The sequence below is a fragment of the Podarcis filfolensis genome (assembly GCF_964270895.1).
Source record: "Podarcis filfolensis genome assembly, chromosome: 8".
Taxonomy (NCBI): domain Eukaryota; kingdom Metazoa; phylum Chordata; class Lepidosauria; order Squamata; family Lacertidae; genus Podarcis; species Podarcis filfolensis.
This window is the reverse complement of record NC_139611.1, coordinates 83,616,256-83,637,013: the sequence shown is the minus strand read 5'-3', so window position 1 is coordinate 83,637,013 and position 20,758 is coordinate 83,616,256. Positions and strand designations below refer to the sequence as shown.

The following is a 20,758-nucleotide window of genomic DNA, read 5'->3' as shown; positions in this document are numbered from 1 at the left end:
GTCGCCGCCGAGGAGCGAGAGGGGGGAATCCCGGCATGCCTTGCGGCGCCGGCGAGTAAGGTTAAAAATATGCCTGTGAGGGGGAAATTGCTTTTTTGCGTCTTCAAACAGCCACCTCGAAGAGCGTCCTTGTGTGAAGAATAGGTGGTTAAAAACAAAGGGGAGAAAGAGAAACTGCCCATGGGGACTACCGCTCCCGACGTGCCTTGCGAGAGAGCCAACCTGGCTCTTTGAATTGGGACGAGGGACCCGGATGCTGAGAGGCCCGGGACCACAGCTCCCGGCATGCTTCGCGGAAAAAGGGGGAAAGAACTACGACTCCCGGCATGCCTCTGTGCGACTGCGCCGACCAGACGCCAGTCTGGGGATTCCCCAGGCCGCTGAAATCCCCCCTGTGAGGCAGGAGCGACGGCGGGGCAGCGGGTCGCTCTGCCCGGATTCCCCCTATGGCCCTGCGGCCCTCCAGGCCTTTCCTGTAGGCTCTCTCCCCCGCCATGGCCTCCGAAGCTGCTGCTCAGGGCGGCCCGCGGGAGCCCAAGCGGGTGGAAGGCGACGACTGGTGCGACAGCGGCCTGGGCTCCCTCAGCGAGGCCCAGCTGGGCCAGATCCAGGGGGACGCGGGCCTGGTGGGTCCTGGCGAGGGGGAGGAGGGGCCTGGGCGCCGGGCCCTGACCCCTGACCCAGGCCCCTCAGGCCCCACTGGCCCTCAGAAGGCGCTATTGGAGGAAGAGGATGACGACCTGGAGCGGCTGGACTCTGCCCTCGGGGACTCCCTGAGGGGCGACGAGGACGTGGGCGCCATCGTGGACGGCGTGGGGGCCGTGCGCCTCGAGAACGGGGCCTCGGCGGTGGTGGCCCCCGAGGCCTGGCTGCACCACGTGCTGGGCTTCGTCACCGAGGACGGGGACACGTATGTACAGTGGTACCTTGGGTTACATGCGCTTCAGGTTACAGACGCTTCAGGTTACAGACTCCACTAACCCAGAAATAGTACCTTGGGTTAAGAACTTTGCTTTCGGATGAGAACAGAAATCGTGCAGCAGGAGGCCCCATTAAGCTAAAGTGGTGCTTCAGGTTAAGAACAGTTTCAGGTTAAGAACAGACCTCCGGAACGAATTAAGTTCTTAACCCGAGGTACCACTGTAGATAGATATAGGTACAGTGGTATCTCAGGTTACATACGCTTCAGGTTACAGACTCCACTAACCCAGAAATATTACCTCGGGTTGAGAAATTTGCTTCAGGATGAGAACAGAAATCGTGCAGTGGCGGCAGCAGGAGGCCCCATTAGCTAAAGTGGTTCTTCAGGTTAAGAACAGTTTCAAGTTAAGAACTGACCTCCGGAACGAATTAAGTACTTAACCCGAGGTACCACTGTACTGTGTTGGAAGGAAACTGGCATCAGAAGGCTTTTTCATAATAGGGGGACGGAGCTGCAGAGTTTCCCGGTCTGCCTTGGGTCCGCGGCGACTGTACCTGAGCACCAAACTCTTCTGAGCCTGGGCACGCTGGTATTGATCCGCCTGCTCATGAATGAGGATTTCGGGTTTTTTTGCTCAGGAGGCTCCCTGTGCCTGTAGTGGCTGCCAATTCTGACCACCACTATAGGCACTGGTGGCTGATGAGGCTTCTTCCAGCTGTTGCAGTTCAGGGGCTGCCTTCTGGCCTGCTCTTTTTTTTTTCTCCTGACAGGAACTATCCGCTGTGATTGATTCCTTCACCAGATCATTTCGTGCTGCTTTTGCATTTGCACAGAGATGTCAGGGCATCTTGAAACATAAGCTGTGCTATAAAAACACACCTGGTACGCCTAATCAGGTGACAGGAATTCTGTGCAGGTGAATGGATGGGCTGGTGGAGGAATGGTCTCTCTCTCCATTCTGTCCCTGTCTGTTCTCTGGGTTCCCGTTCTTACTTTGCAATAAGCTCTGCCTCCTCCCCACAGCGTGTTTGGAAAAAGAGAGGAGTGTTTTGTTTTTTACCAGGCTGCTAAGTGGCTGGTATTTCATTTTGCATGCTGGTCACAGAGGAGGGGGCTTTTTTCCTTCTGTAGCCAGCATGAAAGCAGGTGACTCAGAGCTGGATAGTAAACTAATTAGCTGACTACTACTTTTTGTGGGCTTAGGACGCAGGTGGCGCTGTGAGTAAAACCTCAGCGCCTAGGGCTTGCCGATCGCATGGTCGGCGGTTCGAATCCCCGCGACGGGGTGAGCTCCTGTCGTTCGGTCCCAGCTCCTGCCCACCCAGCAGTTCGAAAGCACCCCTAAGTGCAAGTAGATAAATAGGTACCGCTTTATAGTGGACAGGTAAACGGCGTTTCCGTGTGCTGCGCTGGTGCTGGCTCGCCAGAGCAGCTTCGTCATGCTGGCCACGTGACCCGGAAGTGTCTCCGGACAGCGCTGGCTCCCGGCCTCTTAAGTGAGATGGGCGCACAACCCTAGAGTCGGACACGACTGGCCCGTACGGGCAGGGGTACCTTTACCTTTACCTTTTTACTTTTTGTGGGCTTATTTAAATCTCAAAATTAGAACAAAGACTCGACTAGGCCTGATCAGATCCCATGCAAGCCAGTATCTACTATGTCCTCTTCTGGGTTTTGTTTTGTTTTTTGCCGGGGGCAGGGGTAACCCTGCAAAGTGCCCTTTTATGAGCACTGACTGTTCTGTTGGCGATACTCTGCCTATTTCTAAAACAACACAAGTGAGAACTCTGATACTAATCCTATGCACACATTTGGCCTTAATTCAAGCAACAACATGTAGGGTAGAGCTGCAATTTATTTATTTTTTAAGTTTCTAAACATCTTCTGAGTTGGAGAACAGTTTGTTCTAATACAGTCCTCTTTTTGAAAACTCTGGACAGCCACAAAATGATGGAAGGCTGCAGCCGCATGAGGTCTCCTTGTTTTGTATTCCCCGTCTGTGTTGGAAAATGTTTTATTTCCCCCCCTGAGCGATAAGAGACTTTTGCTCCTCTCAGCAGCCTCTGTTATTTCCTGTTGTTTCCAGAGCTCTCCACTTGGCCGTCATCCATGAGCACGAGGCCTTTCTGGATTCCATCCTGCAGTACACCCAAGGGACGGATTACCTGGATATTCAGAATGGCCTTGGACAGGTTGGATTGAGACACGCTTTTGCTCTGCTCCGATGTGAGACTCAGTTTCCCGAAGCTCGTAACGCACGTCGGGAGGAGCCACGAGCTCTCGCCGTACAGAACAGCAGTCTGCGTAATTATGCAGACTTAGAAACCTACTTTGGAACTTTTAAGTTTAGAAATTCCAAGGCGGCGTAGATTGAAAACAAGGTTGGAAATCGCAAAAAAAAAGCAAAGGAAGGCATTTTTTAAAATAGGTCTTAAAGCACAGAGGAGCAGTAAAGCAGCAAATGAAATCAAAAGTCTTCACCAGCAACCTAAAACTTAACAAAACAAAAGCAGCAGTACCACCTCTCCCAGGTTTCTCTCTGGGTAGCATTTGTTTCACCCTTAAAAGGAGAAAGGAAAAATGCTTAGGAACGTAAGAACTAACTCAGATCTTTGGTCCATCTAGGACTACAACTCACATCATCCCTAGCTAACAGGACCAATGGTCTGGGATGATGGGAGTTGTAGTCCCAAAACATCTGGAGGGCTGAGTTTGCCTATTCCTGATCTAGCTCAGTATTGTCAGTGTGGTGTAATGGTTAGAGTGCTGGACTATGACCTTGGGAGGATTCCCACTTAGCCAAGAAGCTCATTGGGTGACCTAGGGCCAGTCACCATCTCTTAGACTTGCCTACCTCACAGGGTTCTTGTGAGGATGAAACAGATAGGAGAATAATGTACACCACCTTGAGATCCTTGGTATATAAATGTAAATAATAATAATAATTATTATTATTTTTATTATTATTATTATTACAACTAATCCAGAATGCGGCAGCTAGACTGCTGACAGCCGCCGAGACCATATAACACCGGTCTTGAAAGACCTACATTGGCTCCCAGTACGTTTCCGAGCACAATTCAAAGTGTTGGTGCTGACCTTTAAAGCCCTAAACGGCCTCAAAGGCCCAGTATACCTGAAGGAGCGTCTCCACCCCCATCATTCAGCCCGGATACTGAGATCCAGCGCTGAGGGCCTTCTGGCAGTTCCTTAACTGCGAGAAGCCAAGTTACAGGGAACCAGGCAGAGGGCCTTCTCGGTAGTGGCGCCTGCCCTGTGGAACGCCCTCCCATCAGATGTCAAGGAAATAAACAGCTATCTGACTTTTAGAAGACATCTGAAGGCAGTCTTGTTCAGGGAAGTTTTTGATGTGTGGCATTTTAATGTATTTGTAATCTTTGTTGGAAGCCGCCCAGAGTGGCTGGGGAAACCCAGCCAGATGGGCTGGGTACAAATAATAAATTATTGTTATCATCATCTTCATTATTATACTATACTGGCTGGCAGCGACTCACCAGGATTTCAGGCAAGATTCTCTCCCAACCCTACCTGGAGATTAAACCTGGAACTGCCTGTTTGCAAGGCAGGTGCTCTACCTGAGCTTATTGCCTTTTCACTCATGATGAGGAAGGGCCTCTGGCGCATGCACAGGTTCATAGGGGAGCAAGAGGTCGCTCCAATTCCTCTTTTCTGAGTCCGTATAAGACCGTCAAGGTTAAAACCAACCCGTTGTATAGTTCCTGAAAATGCTTAAGATGATGACATCTGGAAGGCCACAAGTTCCCCACCTCTGCCTTGTCATCCCAGGAGCGAGGGGCATTTTCTCATCGGCCCATATAAGTTCAGCACAAACACTTGGGCCTGGTGAGCAATCTGCGGGTTGCCATCTGATTGGATTTTATTCTGATCCTGATCTGATTTGAGGATGTATTTTAATTGATTGTCTGATTTTATGCTAATGTATTATACAGTGGTGCCTCGCAAGACGAAATTAATTCGTTCCGCAAGTTTTTTCTTCTTGCGAGTTTTTCGTCTTGCGAAGCACGGTTTCCCATAGGAATGCATTGAAAATCAATTAATGCGTTCCTATGGAGACCGCCTTCAGACCAGGTCCGGGGACAGTCTGTCCCCGGACCTCTTCTGAAGGCTGGCGGGGGGAGAAGGACTTTTCTCCCCACCGCCAGCCTTCAGAACAGCCTTCTGAATGTTGGCGGTGGGGAGGAAAACCTTCCTCCCACCGCAAGTCTTCAAGACAGGTCCGGGAACAGAGGAGAAGCGCTGTGCGCCTCCCACCGCAAGCCTTCAGGACAGGTCCGGGAACAGAGGAGAAGGCGCGCTGCGCTTCCCCGCTGTCCCCGGAGATTTCCCTATGGGCTTTCGTCTTGCGAAGCAAGCCCATAGGGATATTCGTCTTGCGAAGCCGCTAAAAAACCGGAAGACCCTTTCGTCTTGCGGGTTTTTCGTTTAGCGAGGCATTCGTCTTGCGGGGCACCACTGTACATTTGATGTTAGCCGCTCTGAGCCCGGCTTCGGCTGGGGAGGGCGGGATATAAATAAAATTTATTATTATTATTATTATCATCATCATCATCATCATTATGCAAGTGGCTCTTCTTGAACTCAGGCTCTTTCTCGTTTCCTCTCCCCCAGACAGCACTTCACATCGCGGTCATCCTGGGGGCTGCCGATTTTGTGGGCAAGCTCGTGTCGGCGGGAGCCGGCCTGTGCGTGCAGGAAAAGGGCGGCCACACCGCTTTGCATTTGGCGTGCCGAGAAGGGCAGCGGGAGTGCGCGCAGATCCTCCTGGCGCCGCATGTTGCGCAAAGGCCCTGCGAAGGGAGCAGCTTTCGGGCCCAACTGGACTGCACCAATTTCGATGGTACCTCTCCTGGGTCCTCGGGGGGAGATAGTTGCTTGGTCTCTTTGAAGTCCTCCATAATATGGAGACAGTAGGGTCTAGCGAAGAGCAGGTTTAAAATGCCAAATGTTTCCAGTCCTTGTGAGTATCGTGGGTGGGAGAATGAGATGGATCAGCATGGATCTTCCAAACTTTAAATACCGTATTTTTTGCTCTATAAGACTCACTTTTTCCCTTCTAAAAAGTAAGGGGAAATGTGTGTGCGTCTTATGGAGCGAATGCAGGCTGTGCAGCTATCACAGAAGCCAGAACAGCAAGAGGGATTGCTGCTTTCACTGTGCAGCGATCCCTCTTGCTGTTCTGGCTTCTGAGATTCAGAATATTTTTTTTTCTTGTTTTCCTCCTCCAAAATCTAGGTGCGTCTTATAGAGTGAAAAATACGCTATTTAAAATATCAGACTTGGAAGTTAGCGGGCAGTTAAAGAGGAATGCATTCGTTTCCACCACTTGTGGTTGAGGATTTGTGAACTTCGCATTCTTTTGCTTTATACACTTTTGCCTGTTTTCCATCTCCACCCACCCGCTTTTTCCCATCTTCTTTTGTTCTTTTCAAGATTGTGCTGTTCCTTCCTCTTACTGCAGCGCCTACCTCAGTTTTTCCCTTAGCTTGGGAACAAAACTCTGAATTTTGCAGCAGGAACAACCCAGTTTGGAGGAATGCAAATGTATTTGATCCGTATCATTTCTTAATTTGGGATTTCCACATGCCATTTTGTGGTGGTGGTGGTGATTATAAATCCGTATTACACAAGGTAGTTTCTCCACCTCAGTGCCCGGGCTGCTGCAGAACTGTGTCCCATCTCTCTTTCCGTAGGTTACACGCCCCTGCATGTTGCCGTCTTGCGGAAAGACTTGGATGTGGTCAGTCTCTTAATCTCCGGGGGAGCTGATCTCAACAAACCGGTTAGTTTCAGAGGCGGTGGTGAAATAGACACATATAGGTGATTATCCTGGAGGAGGTATGCACGCTGTTTTCCCGTACACTTGAAAAGGAACCCTCTGTGTGAGGTGTTCCCAAAGTAAAGGAAGGATTGAACTCAGATTAATAAGAATACACACAGAGGCTTGAACCAGCAAGACTCTGGGAAGGGTGCGTATAATAATCTGTCTCCACCCTCCGGCCCAGGTCGTTTTATTCACAAAAGAGCTTTTTACAGAGTGTTTGTAAGAACCAATCAGATTTCTTGTGAGCATTTCAACAAACCCCACGTGGGGACAAAGTTAAACTACAAACACTAGTTAAGCATGCATACTTTTGGGGTAAATAAATTGAGAACTACAAAGGAGTGCATCCAGCAACCCTGGAGGTCATAAACAATCAATACACATGATAAGAAGGATGGCCAGGAGGACAGCGATCATTATCACCTTTATGTGAAACCTGTTTCCTGGCCCTAAGATTAGCATCCTAAGATTAACATATCAGAAAAGCTACAGCAAAGAAACTGCCCACCCAGGAGCCTGCCTGTCTAAGTGTGTACGTGACTTGTGAAGAAAGAAAAATGGAACAGGGATGCAGAGGTGTGGATTGATCAAGAATCATATCAAAATAGTTTAAACCCAGTCAACGCAATGCTTTCATTGCTGACACAGATGGCTTACTCTATATTTGCTATAATTCCTCATAGCAATCCCACCGGGTCACTACACTGGGTAACAACACAAAGTCATCCTTCCCCTACCAGCACCTTTAAGAAGCGTGTTGAATTAATTCCCCTGTGAATTAGCAGCAGTGGGATAAGAAGAAACACTTCAAAAAGAGGCTTTAGAGGATTAGATAAATTCATGGAGGAGAGGTTTACCAGTGGCTGTTGTGCTCAAATCCTGATTATGGGTTTCCCACAGGCCTCTGGTTGGCCCCTGTGAGGCCAGGATGCTGGACAAGGTCTGATCTGACACCAGTGTCCTTACCTCTGATTTTTGTCTGCGTGAGCTCCGCCCCTTTAGCACCGCCTCTTCCCCTTTGTGACTCTGCCCTTCCTTTCAAGAAGTGGTCAGTGACACTCCAGTGCCCCTTTTGCCCGCCTGGTGCCTCCCAGCTGCCTCTGACTACAACTCCCAGCAGCCCCAGCAAAGGCTGGACTAGTTAATAATAATAATAATAATTTTTATTTATACCCCTCCCTTCCCAGCCAAGGCCGGGCTCAGGGCGGTTAACAAGCAATAATAAAAACAGGTTGAATGAATACAACTTAAATACAAGATTAAAATACAATTAAAATATTGAAACATTAAAACATTAAAAGGCAGCCTCATCCCAGGAGGAGAAAGGAAAAAGAAATAGGGGGAGGGAATCAAATTGGCTCCAAGCCAAAGGCCAGGTGGAACAACTCTGTCTTACAGGCCCTGCGGAAAGATATCAGATCCTGCAGGGCCCTGGTCTCATGAGGCAGAGCATTCCACCAGGCCGGAGCCACTGTTGAAAAGGCCCTGGCTCTGGTTGAAGCTAATCTAACTTCCTTAGGGCCCGGGACCACTAGGGTGTTGCTATTTATGGACCTTGAGGCTCTCCATGGGGCATACCGGGAGAGGCGGTCCCGTAGGTACGAGGGTCCCAGGCAGTGAAGGGCTTTAAAGGTCAAAACCAGTTAGTGGCTCAGCTGGGGCAGATCCATGGCTCCCAACGTACCTGCCAACCCTGGAGCTCCCAGCATGAGCCGCTTCACCTTCTCCCGTCTCGCCGGCAGGAGCTGAGCTGTGGAAGGAGCCCCCTTCACCTGGCGGTGGAGTCTCAGAACCCGGAGGTGGTCGAGTACCTGCTGCGCGCTGGAGCGGACCCGGAGGCCCGCATGTATGTTGGCTACACCCCCATGTACAGCGCCATGCACCGGCCCGACCAAAAGATCCCCCAGCTCTTGCGGGAGTTTGGCTCAGAGGAGCCAGACTGGGACTCGGAGGAGAGTTTGGACAGCAACAGCGAGGTGAGTTCGGGCCCCAGTTAGGACCCCCCCCAAGCTATGAGATCTGGGGCTACAGGTGCTTCGCATTTCCTCCCCCCCATATATTTTATAAAAATGGTTTTTATTAAGAGTTTCAACATCATAAATTATCAAAAACATATCATCTTCATTTCCCCCCTACCCCAAGAATCCCCCCCCAGACTTCCCTCAGCTCCTCTCTCCGGTTTTTCAACACATATTATTCTCTGCATATTATAGAATCGTAAAAATCCTTAAATTGCCTGTCTATTATGTTAACAATAATAAATTTGGGTATGTTTATTCAAAACCTGCCAAGGAGTCCAAATCATTTTGTTTGTTTTTTTAGTCATTTGTAAAAGGTTCCCATTCTTCTTTAAAGCCACAGTTATTGTGGCCTGTAAATATGAAGGGTTCCATCGTCTAAACCAGTGGTTTACCAACTTTTTTTGACCCACTGCCCCCTTGGTTCTGTAAACTCATCCCCAGTTCCCCCGACCATGAAAAAAGCATTATTCAGAATAGCGGTTTGCACAGCTCACTAAGCGAGATAATAACACAATAAAATTCCAAGCAGTAACAATTGCACATTTTTTTGCAAAATCCAAGTAAAACTATTTAATGTAACTTAACAAAATTCGAATCCCCGTGACGGGGTGAGCTCCCGTTGCTCGGTCCCTGCTCCTGCCAACCTAGCAGTTCAAAAGCACGTCAAAGTGCAAGTAGATAAATAGGTACCACTCTGGCGGGAAGGTAAACGGTGTTTCTGTGCGCTGCTCTGGTTCGGCAGAAGCGGCTTAGTCATGCTGGCCACATGACCTGGAAGCTGTACGCCGGCTCCCTTGGCCAATAAAGCAAGATGAGCGCCGCAACCCCAGAGTTTGTCACGACTGGACCTAATGGTCAGGGGTCCTTTTACCTTTACCTTTAACAAAATTGATTGAATTGATCCAGTGATACCAGCTTTTCCATATCTGGTAGTCATTTACACCTCCAGTGCCCACCCCCTCTACCCCCTTGGCTCTTAGTGCCCCCTGTAGGTAATCCCAGTGCCCCCTGGGGGCAGTACCACCCACTTTGGGAACCGCCAGTCTAAATTCTGTAGTCTTGTACAGTGGTGCCCCGCAAGACGAACGCCTCGCAAGACGAAAAACCCGCTAGACGAAAGGGTTTTCCGTTTTGGAGGCGCTTCGCAAAACGAATTTCCCTATGGGCTTCCTTCGCAAGACGAAAGTCCATAGGGAAATCTCCAGGACAGCGGGGAAGCGCAGCGCGTCTTCCCCACTGTCCTCGGACCTCCTCCGAAGGCTGGCGGTGGGGTGGAGAGACCTCCTCCCGCCGCCAGCCTTCGGAAGGCTGCTCCGAAGGCTGGCGGCGGGAGGAGGTCTCTCCGCCCCACCGGCAGCCTTCGGAAGGCTCCTCCGAAGGCTGGCGGTGGGGCGGAGAGACCTTCTCCCCGCGCCAGCCTTCGGATGGCTGTCCTGAAGACTTGCGGTGGGAGGAGGGTTTTCCTTCCCACCGCCAACATTCAGAATGCTGTTCTGAATGTTGGCGGTGGGGAGGAAAAACCCTCCTCCCACCGCAAGCCCCGGGAACAGAGGAGAAGCGCTGCGCGCCTTCCCCTCTGTTCCCGGACCTGTTCTGAAGGCTTGCGGTGGGGAGAAAAGCCCTTCTCCGCACCGCCAGCCTGGCAAGCGGTCTCCATAGGAACGCATTAATTGATTTTCAATGCATTCCTATGGGAAACCGTGCTTCGCAAGACAAAAAACTCGCAAGAAGAAAAAACTTGCGGAACGAATTAATTTCGTCTTGCGAGGCACCACTGTATAAATTTACCAAGCCCTGAGCAACTTAGGCCCAGAACACCTCCAGGATGACTTGAACCCTTCCACTCCAGCTCGATCACTGAGATCATCTACAGGAGCATTGGTGGTTGTTCCCCAAGTTAACGAGGCTCTTTTGAGTCCTTGGCTCAGTCCTGTGAACACCCTGTCAAGGGAGATTCAGCAGGCACCTTCCTTGCCAGCTTTTAAACACCTGCCAATGACCTTTCTACTCCGGCACGAAAAGGGGCGAAAATGACCCGAAAAGCGTGCGAAAACATCAAAAATGGCGCAAAACCAGTGTTTAGCAATCTTGCGAGCCTTTGCAAGTGCAATCCAGGGAGCCCTTGTGCCAACCTTTGAAGCCGGTGGAGAGTTGGAGTTTGAGCAAGGAGGTTTGGAGGGAGCGATTGTGGCGTTTGCAGGCTTTTTCAGCGGTGTTCCCAATATATGCAATTTCACTTAAACGTGCGGTTGCACAGAACAGAGCCCCCGCGTAAATGGGGAGTTGCCTGTATTGCAAGTTCAAGGCGGCCAGGGAGAGGGCCTTCTCTGTGGCAGCCCCTAAGTTGTGGAATTCCCTCTCCACAGAGATGCACCAAGCGCCTTCAGCCATTCAGCTTTTGGCAAATGCTAAAAACCCTGCTCTTTAAATCCTGGCCTTTGACCCTTGAGCTGTGGGTTTTCAGGACCCGCCCCTATTCCTGTGACCGCACTCTGCTATAAATGCTGAATTTTAATTGCTGCAACCTACCCTGGTGAAGGGCAGGCAGTGAATTCAACGGTGATAGTGACCTCTGCCCCCCACAGTCTGCGGGAGTAAAATGGATGGTGCTTTTTTTGTTTTTGCACTGTTTTGCTGAGTGGGGGATGAGTGTTCAGACCCCTGGGCTCTCACTTGTGGGGTGCCTCAGGGTTCTGTCCACTCCCCCATGCTTTTCAACATCTACATGTAGCCATTGGGAAAGATCATTTGGGCGTTTGGGCTGGGTGTTCATCAGGATGCAGATGACACCCAGCTCTACCTCTCTTTCAAATCAGAACCAGTGAAGGCGGTGAAGGTCCTGTGTGAGTGTCTGGAGGCAGTTGGAGGATGGATGGCGGCTAACAGATTGAGGTTGAATCCTGACAAGACAGAAGTACTGTTTTGGGGAACAGGAGGCGGGTGGGTGTGGAGGACTCCCAGGTCCTGAATGGGGTAACTGTGCCCCTGAAGGACCAGGTGCACAGCCTGGGAGTCATTCTGGACTCACAGCTGTCCATGGAGGCGCAGGTCAATTCTGTGTCCAGGGCAGCTGTTTATCAGCTACATCTGGTACACAGGCTGAGACCCTACCTGCCAGCAGACTCTCACCAGAGTGGTGCATGCTCTAGTTATCTCCCGCTTGGACTACTGCAATGCTATGTGGGGCTACCTTTGAAGGTAACCTGGAAACTACAGCTAATCCAGAATGCGGCAGCTAGACTGGTGACTGGGAGCAGCCACCGAGATCACATAACACCGGTCTTGAAAGACCTACATTGGCTACCAGTACGTTTCCGAGCACAATTCAAAGTGTTGGTGCTGACCTTTAAAGCCCTAAATAGCCTCAAAGGTCCAGTATACCTGAAGGAGCGTCTCCATCCCCATCGTTCTACCCACACACTGAGGTTCAGCTCCAGGGGCCTTCTGGCGGTTCCCTCACTGCGAGAAGCCAAGTTACAGGGAACCAGGCAGAGGGCCTTCTCGGTAGTGGCACCCGCCCTGTGGAACGCCCTCCCACCAGATGTCAAAGAGAAAAACAACTACCAGACTTTTAGACGACATCTGAAGGCAGCCCTGTATAGGGAAGCTTTTAACATCTGATTAATTATTAATATTTTGTTGGAAGCCGCCCAGAGTGGCTGGGGAAACCCAGCCAGATGGGCAGGTTATAAATATTATTATTATTATTATTATTATTATTATTATTATTATTATTATTATTATTCCCAGGAGGAATATGATGACATCGTGATCAACCGCGGGCATTAGAAGACCAGGCAAGGGGTCCACTTCATCTCCCAGGCTGTGTTCCGTTAACCATGCCTCCGCCTCTGGCAGCCAGCTGTGGTTTCTGTAGCAACTGCATTCTTCACTGTGAGCTAGATCTGACTTATTTATAGGGGCTGGGGAAGGGGCTGGGGAGGGAGCCGCGTCGTCTGCCGAAGAGAACGCTCCCTTAGCTCCATTCCAATTTACGCTCCATTATTGGTTTGTTTTCCTGTCTGTTCCCAAAGTTCTGATGACTTCTGTTTTTTGTTTGATGTCCAGAATAATAATAAAAAAAAGGTCTGTATTGGGGGCACCTGATCATCGCTGCTTTGGCATCTCTGAAACGAGTACCCTGTAGGTTTGAATTCTTCCCCGCTACCTCAATCCCTGCTAGCTTGAGAGATAGGAAGGAGCTAAACCACATCTTGGTGTCATCAAACGCACATCTGAGCTGGGTGGTGTGTCTGTCTGAGTCCAGACCCAAAATTTGGATGTTCTACATTGCCTCGAGTTCTGTTTTAAAACACCTCTTTTGCTGTGTTTGGGGATTTTTGGCAGGGTTTTGGCCCGGGTTAGGATTCAGCCACCCCCCAGCTTAACCCACTAGATCTTACAGTAGCGATGACTCAAGATTGATAGGTGCATATATATGTACACACACACCTCTCCACCGTGAAACCTTTGCAGGAAATACCCTCTCTCTGCAACCCAGCTTCCTCGTGAATTTATTTCTTTTTAGGTCCCCTGGTGTTCATTTGCTCAAACCTCGTTTTTATGGCTCTTCTCCTGCCTGTACATTGAGCCTTGTTTAGGTTGGGAATGGGTTGGGCCAGAAGACGGGGGGTGAGAGTAGGAACAGATTGTGGCAACTTCCCTTCCCCCCCGCCCTCCAGTAGATGGACCAGGACTGTGCCTTTGCTGTATGTGAAAGAGAGCTCCTCCAATCAGGTAGTGGTTGTATGTCCTTTGTCCCTCCTGCCACTGAGAAACCAGCCAATCGCCTCCACTTCCAGGCTTACCCTTCTTTTCATCCTAAACATGAACTGCTATCGTGCCCTGAGCCATCTTCTGCAGCCTGTAAGAGCCTCCCTGCGCCAGCTTACCCATTTGCCCCCCTTACCCCCTGCCCACATTTGCCCTCTTTAACCTCCCTCCCAAGCCTGCAGCTTGCAGACAGCAATCTTTTCCATCCCTCTGCCCAGCCAATGCCTTGAATCATCTCTGGGCAAGTGAAGAAGATGTGGGCAGGCTGCGTGGGCCATTGTGCTTTCCAGGAACTGGGTCACTAAGACCCAGGGACCCTGGATTCCTTCCTCTTTCTGGGTCTACTGCTGCTGCCCACGCTGTACTCCTGGTTCGTGCTATTGCGCCACCTCACCCTTCCCCCTTTTGCCCTTTTCCGCCACATTTTGACTGCCAGCAGCTGAGTGCCACATCCAGGAGTGGGGAAGAATAAGCTCTCTTATTTGCCTAGTGGCCATGAGGTTACCAGCCTCATATTAGGCAAGGCCAGACTGATACTGCCATAGCTTTTGGTTCTGACTCCCGTGTCAAAGCCCCTTGTTTGTGATTTTCAGCTGGGGAATGGGGCTCTTCTGTTTCTCTCTGTAGGAGAGGAAACTTCTCCTGTTCCCTTAGAAGTGAAGCTGTGTCCTGGTGGGTGGTGGGTGGCAGCCCTGCAGGGGGCAAAGGACCCTTTCCTTCCCACAGACAGCCAAAAGGGTCTGCCTTCTGGTACAGCCAGCTGCTCAGATCACACCCGGCTCTTCTGAGCTGAGGTTACCGAAGGTGATTGGACCCCAGCTCCCATCATCAGCAATGGGCGAGGATGGTGGGAGTTGTAGTCCAACGCTCTCCAGGCCTGAAGGCAGCTGCTCCAAGCGTGTTTCAGATGAAATGCGCATCAGGAGGCTGGTGGTCCTGGAAGTTTCTCCCCGAAACCATGGTTCCCTCTTGATTTCTAGCTGCTCTCAAGTCAAAAAGGGGGTGCAGAGCATCTCTGGCATCTTCTGTGCAGCTGCCTTTGTGTCATTTGTTACTTAGTTTTGCTAGCTCTAGCAGAAGTCTGAGGTTCCACTTCCTCTTCGCAGCAGTGCTCCCTTTTGCTGAGGTGTCCCAGCAACCGGCAGGCTCGGCCCCTTCTCCCTCTCTCTCCCCATAAAGCGGTGCCCCGCAAGACGAATACCTCGCAAGACGGAAAACCCGCTAGACGAAAGGGTTTTCCGTTTCGGAAGTGCTTTGCAAAACAAATTTCCTATGGGCTTGCTTCGCAAGACGAAAATGTCTTGCGAGTTCCTGCGGGGTTTTTTTTTCCTTTTTCCCCCCTTTTTCCCAAGCCACTAAGCCGCTTATCAGCTGATCCGCTAAGCCGCTTAACAGCTGATCCGCTAAGCCGCTTATCAGCTGATCCACTAAGCCGCTTAACAGCTGATCCGCTAAGCCGCTTATCAGCTGATCCGCTAAGCCGCTAATAGCGCTAAGCCGCTAATGGGCTTGCTTCGCAAGACGAAAAAACTGCAAGACGAAGAGACTCGCGGAACGGATTCTTTTCGTCTTGCGAGGCACCACTGTATCTCTGCCTACACATGCAGAGTGTTGCATCACTCTTGATGAATGTCACAGGTTGCTTTCTCAGTCTGCTCTGCTAGCGGCAATGGGGCCGGGGGTAATGGCAGCATGTGGCGTTCTGCACCCAGAAAGCAGCGAGAGGCGGGCAGAGGAGGGGGGAAGCTCAGCTGCAAGGTGAAAAAGGAAGTTATAAGTAGTCCTGGCTGTGTCAGTTTAGGAGGAGGTTGGGCTTTGCATCGTACCAAGAGGTTGGATTTTGGATCTGGGTAAGGACTGAGTGGGGACGCGGGTGGCGCTGTGGGTAAAAGCCTCAGCGCCTAGGACTTGCCGATCGAAAGGTCAGCGGTTCAAATCCCCACAGCGGGGTGCGCTCCCGTCGCTCGGTCCCAGCGCCTGCCAACCTAGCAGTTCGAAAGCACCCCTGGGTGCAAGTAGATAAATAGGGACCGCTTACTAGCAGGAAGGTAAATGGCGTTCCGTGTGCAGCGCTGGCTCGCCAGAGCAGCTTCGTCACGCTGGCCACATGACCCGGAAGTGTCTGCGGATAGTGCTGGCTCCCGGCCTCTAGAGTGAGATGAGCGCACAACCCTAGAGTCTGTCAAGACTGGCCTGTACAGGCAGGGGTACCTTTACCTTTAAGGACTAAGTGAGAGCAAGTTGTGGGGGGCGAGGTGGGGGTTTTGTAGAGGGTGCGAATGTCTGGAGGTGGCAGCATGGCACATCGCAGCTGGTGGGTCGATTTTGCGCACATCTGATAAGCTGATTTTTTTTTTGCAGTCACAGCATCCACTTTTCCTGTGGCTCAGCAATGTGCCCTCTCATTGGAGCTGCTATTTAAATACATATATATATAAAATACCATATGTGTCTTCAGCAAAAGGAGGAAATCCAGTCCCATCTTATGTACATACTTTGATTTCTTCCACTTGCAAACCCTGTCTGAAGGAACTGATTGTTCTTGCCTTCCATGAGGCTGGGTGTTTCGTTTCGTAGCTACGGTGTGGTTCTCCTGTGATCTGTTTTAATCTGTGTCTGTGACGGAGTTCTGTCTCTCTGCCATCCATGTGTCTGTTGTATTATGTAGGTCTCTCTGGCCCTGATCAGATTAAAAGCTATGGATTTCTGTGTGGCTTTTTATTCATTCTCTCTCACTCTCTCTTTTGAGGAAAAAGGGCTCTGCGTGGATGGAGGAAGCTGATACTTGTTGCATGCCAAAAACCCTCGCCCAACAGTGACAAAATATAAGATGATTGTACATAGCACATCCTAATCAGGCATTGAGGCAAGGCTACCAAGTCTGCCATCATCATCATCTAGATCAGCCTTTCTCAACCTGTGGATCCCCAGATGTTGTTGAACTACAACTCCCATCACCCCTAACTAGCAAGGCCAGAGCTCAGGGATGGCAGGAGTTGTAGTCCAACAACATCTGGGGACTCACAGGTTGAGAAAGGCTGATCTAGATCATTGTTTCCCAGACTTGGGTCTCCAGCTGTTTTTGGACTACAACTCCCATCATCCCTAGCCAGCAGGACCAGTGGTCAGGGATGATGGGAGTTGTAGTCCAAAAACAGCTGGATATCAAAGTCTGGGGAACACTGATCTAGAGGACCATCGGTTCCCCCCTCATTGTTTCCTGAATGAGGCATCAAGGGCTTCTTTCTAGTATTAGCAAAGTCTTCACCCTAAGGTGCCGGCGTGGGTTATGCAACATTAAAAACAGTTTAAAAGAATTTACTGTGGCAAAAATAAGATGGGTCCTAGAAATATACCTCTCGGGTGTCAAAAGCCAGAGTAAAGATTGTTAAAAAGCCAGGGTTAGAGATTATTTCTGACAGGGGCAAGTTTTGTCCTATAACTTAACCGAGTAAAGGAGATTCTCTGGCAAAGTAAAGTGTCGCAATCTCCCTTGGGGAAAACTTTGCAGATCGATTGTCATTCTGCCCAGCTTTCTGCCCGGCTGCAAAGGCGCAGGAGCCCTGCTGGAATGTGCGGCAGCCTCCGTCTCGGTCACATGCCAATTCAGTTGAAATCTGAAACCCCATTGTTGCGTCCATGTTCAAGAGATCAAAGAGGGTGTGTATACGAGGGTGACAACACGAGACCGGAGCCTTCTCTGCAGTGGCTTCCTGTCTGTCGAATGCTCTCCCTAGGGAAGTTCGCCTGGCGCCTTCACTATACACCTTTAGGCACCAGGAAAAAAACATTCCTTTTTAACCAGGACTTTGGCTGATCCGATTTACATCCTATGCCCTTTTAAAATGTGTGTCGGGAGGGGGTTATTGGGTGGTTGTTTTTTATTTTTATTAGGTATTTTATGGTTTTATATCTTATATCTTTTATTCTGTGAACCACCCTAAGACCCCTGGGTATTGGCGGTAATAATAATAATAATAATAATAATAATAATAATAATAATAATAATACAAATTGGAGGCACTTAGGGAATGTCAAGATCTGAAACCAAGGAGACCCAGACTTCCAGATTGCTTCTTTTGGACTTCGCTTTATTGAGTTGACTCCACGCCAGTGCTTTAAAGCAAACCCCCTCCCCGGTCATAGGAATATCCAAGCACAACACCCCAACACGGATCACGCCCCACCCACCCAAAAACAAACAAAAATCGCACCGCATGTATGGGCAGCTTCCGAAAATAACTGACTCCCCGCCGCTAACCAAAGAGGCCATTCGCAGGAGAGGGAGACAGATGGAAGATTCCAATCCGAACAGTCGAAGCAGATTAATCAGAGAGGAAGGGGGAGTGAGAAAGAGTAGGGATGATTAGCTCAGTAGTGCCAGGGTTTAGTTAAAAAACAAATAGCCAATAAGACTTACTTGAGAGGGAGAGCTTATTTTTTAAAAAGGACCCTGCTTTAATCATGGAGCTGAATTCCCTCCACTGGCGTGTGGGTATGTGGGTCTTGCAATGCTGTACACTCATGGCAGTGTCCCCAGAGAGTACCCTGTCCCCCACTTCCCAGGCTTCAGAGCATGGAAGATTCACTTGTCTCCCGTGAATCAAAACTGGCTGCACACATCACTCTTGCACACACAAGGTTTGGCTCCCGGAGGGTGCGAGAGAAAGAATGCCCCCTGCTTCTGCATGACTCATTGTGCACCTCCTGCCGGGAAAAAAGAAAGCCCCGGCTCGGCAAACGATGGAGAGACACAACAGGCAGCCGCCTCCTCCTCCTCCAGAGGTGGACAGTCCATGCTGCAACAGTCGCGATCCGCTGCAGAGGCCCCAGCAAAGCCACTTCGAAGGAGGCGAGGCCAGAGCCACAACTCGCACAGAGGTGCAGCAGGCAGCCTCCTCCGAGGATGGATAATGGTGTTATTTTTTTCAGCAGCAGGAGAGAAACAGTTGTGCAAATGTGTCTGGTGTGTGGTATGCCTGCCAAGACCGGTAGGAAGGAGGCAAGGCAAGACTCATGCAAACAGGCCACTTTCTGGGAGAAAGCTTAGGGTTCCTGGAGCTGCGGTTTACTGCATTAATGCATAAGAGTGTAGGAGTCCTGCTGGACCAAGCAAAGGCACAGGAGCCCTGCTGGAATGTGCAGCAACCTCAGTCTTGGCCACATGCCAGTTCAGTTGAAATCTGAAACCCCATTCTTGCGTCCATGTTCAAGAGATCAAAGAGGGTGTGTATACGAGGTTTGGCAACACGAGAGCGGGGCCTTCTCTGCAGTGGCTCCCCGTCTGTGGAATGCTCTCCCCAGGGAAGTTCGCCTGGCGCCTTCGCTAGACATCTTTAGGCGCCAGGAAAAATTCCTTTTTAACCAGGCCTTTGGTTGATCAGATTTACATCTTATGCCCTTTTAAAATGTGTTTTTGTGTGTGTTGGGAGGGAGCTATTGGGTGGTTGTTTTTTATTTTTATTAGGTAAAATAATAGCATCCTATTCTCACAGTGGCTACCCAGATTAGGGCTGCCATATGTCCGGGAATAGGGCAGCATCTTTGCGTCCGGGTGGATTTTCACGGAAACTGCAAAATGTCTGGGGAAACTCGGGTTTTCAATTTGGGGAAGATGGCAGCCCTAACCCAGACGCCTGTGGGAAGCCCGTCAGCAGACGTTTTGGACTATATAGCCTCCCATCACCCCTGAGCACGCCAGCTCATGGGACTCTGTCCAAAACATCTGGCGGGTGCCAAACAGGACTGCATTGTGGACTTGCCACAGGGATCGGTGCAAGAGCAAGGATGCTGAACTAGGGTGGGCTCCGGGATGGCTCAGTCGGTAGAGCATGAGACTCCTAATCTCAGGGTTCTGGATTCAAACCCTATGTTGGGGAAAAGATCCCTGCACAGTTGGATTAGGTGACGGTTGTGATCCCTTCCAGGTCTGCAGTTCTGTGATTACTGAATCTGTGGGCCATTTTCTTGATCCTGCAAAGGACTGTAGTTATGGTCACACACTGGTACACAGCACAGGAATGGCAGCCCTCCTTTTATTCCATAATATTATAGAATTGTAGAGTTGGAAGGGACCACAAGGAACCTGGCAAAGCGGACTCTCCTCACTCTTCCGGGAGCAGTAAAGGATGCTCTTGTGGAAGCGTCAAAGGGCTGTGCTGTGAAGCGACCCTGAAGATCCTGGCTTGGGTGTACGGAATAGCCGCAGCAGCATAGGGAGAACTTCAGATGCGATCAGAGCTGGCCTGCTGGTTGGCGAAAAGAACCCTGAAGTGCAGCTGCCAGGGGCAAAAGTGTAGTAATATCCAAAGGCAACACAATGACCAAGTACAACAATGCGATGTCAATATAAACTCTTTATATAATGTATACAAAACATAGAATATGAAATATGCACTCTCTGCAAAACCAAATGAATACTCTTGATGGATTCTCTTGAAAACAGAACCAAATAAACATACCGTATTTTTCGCTCTATAAGAAGCACCAGACGCACCTAGTTTTTGGAGGAGGAAAACAAGAAAAAAAAATCCGAATCTCAGAAGCCAGAACAGCAAGAGGGATCGCTGCGCAGTGAAAGCAGCAATCCCTCTTCCTGTTCTGGCTTCTGGGATAGCTGTGCAGCCTGCATTTGCTCCATAAGACGCACACACATTTCCCCTTACTTTTTAGGAGGGAAAAAGTGAGTCTTACAGAGCAAAAAATACGGTAAGTCTTAGAGGTCTCTGAAAAGCTTTGTGGGCTATGCAGGGTCAGATTCTTATCAGGTGAAAGCAAGCCATAAATCTTTGTTTTATGACATCCAACAGAAATGCTTCATAAATCCATCTATATGGTGAATGGAATTGTATAACAACAATTGCTATGGAGCATACATAACTTTATGACCACTGTTCCATAGCAATTGTTGTTATACAATTCCATTCACCATATAGATGGGTTTATGAAGCATTTCTGTATCCTTCTGCTGTGCTGAAGAAGAATTCCACAAAACAGTGGATATATCCAAAATCACTGTTCACTGTGTCTGTTTGCGAACCACTTTGGCAGCGTTGGACATCATAAAACCAAGCTTTACGACTTGTTTTCACCAGATAAGAATCTGACCCATTGCTTCTTTCAGAGACTTGCATAGCCCACAAAGACTTTCAGAGACCTGTAAGACTTACGTTTATTTGG

General features: G+C 49.8%; 1 protein-coding gene across 1 annotated transcript; it reads left to right on the top strand.

The window, feature by feature from the left end:
- Positions 1-21: 21 nt before the first annotated feature.
- Positions 22-16,286, top strand: NFKBIB (NFKB inhibitor beta). The gene is made up of 8 exons (XM_083627693.1): positions 22-910; positions 3,009-3,114; positions 5,573-5,801; positions 6,655-6,743; positions 8,528-8,761; positions 12,557-14,752; positions 15,161-15,440; positions 15,811-16,286. The coding sequence occupies exons 1-6, from the start codon at positions 495-497 to the stop codon at positions 12,593-12,595; spliced, it is 1,113 nt and encodes a 370-aa protein (XP_083483819.1). The 5' UTR covers positions 22-494; the 3' UTR covers positions 12,596-14,752; positions 15,161-15,440; positions 15,811-16,286.
- The last annotated feature ends 4,472 nt before the right edge of the window (positions 16,287-20,758 follow it).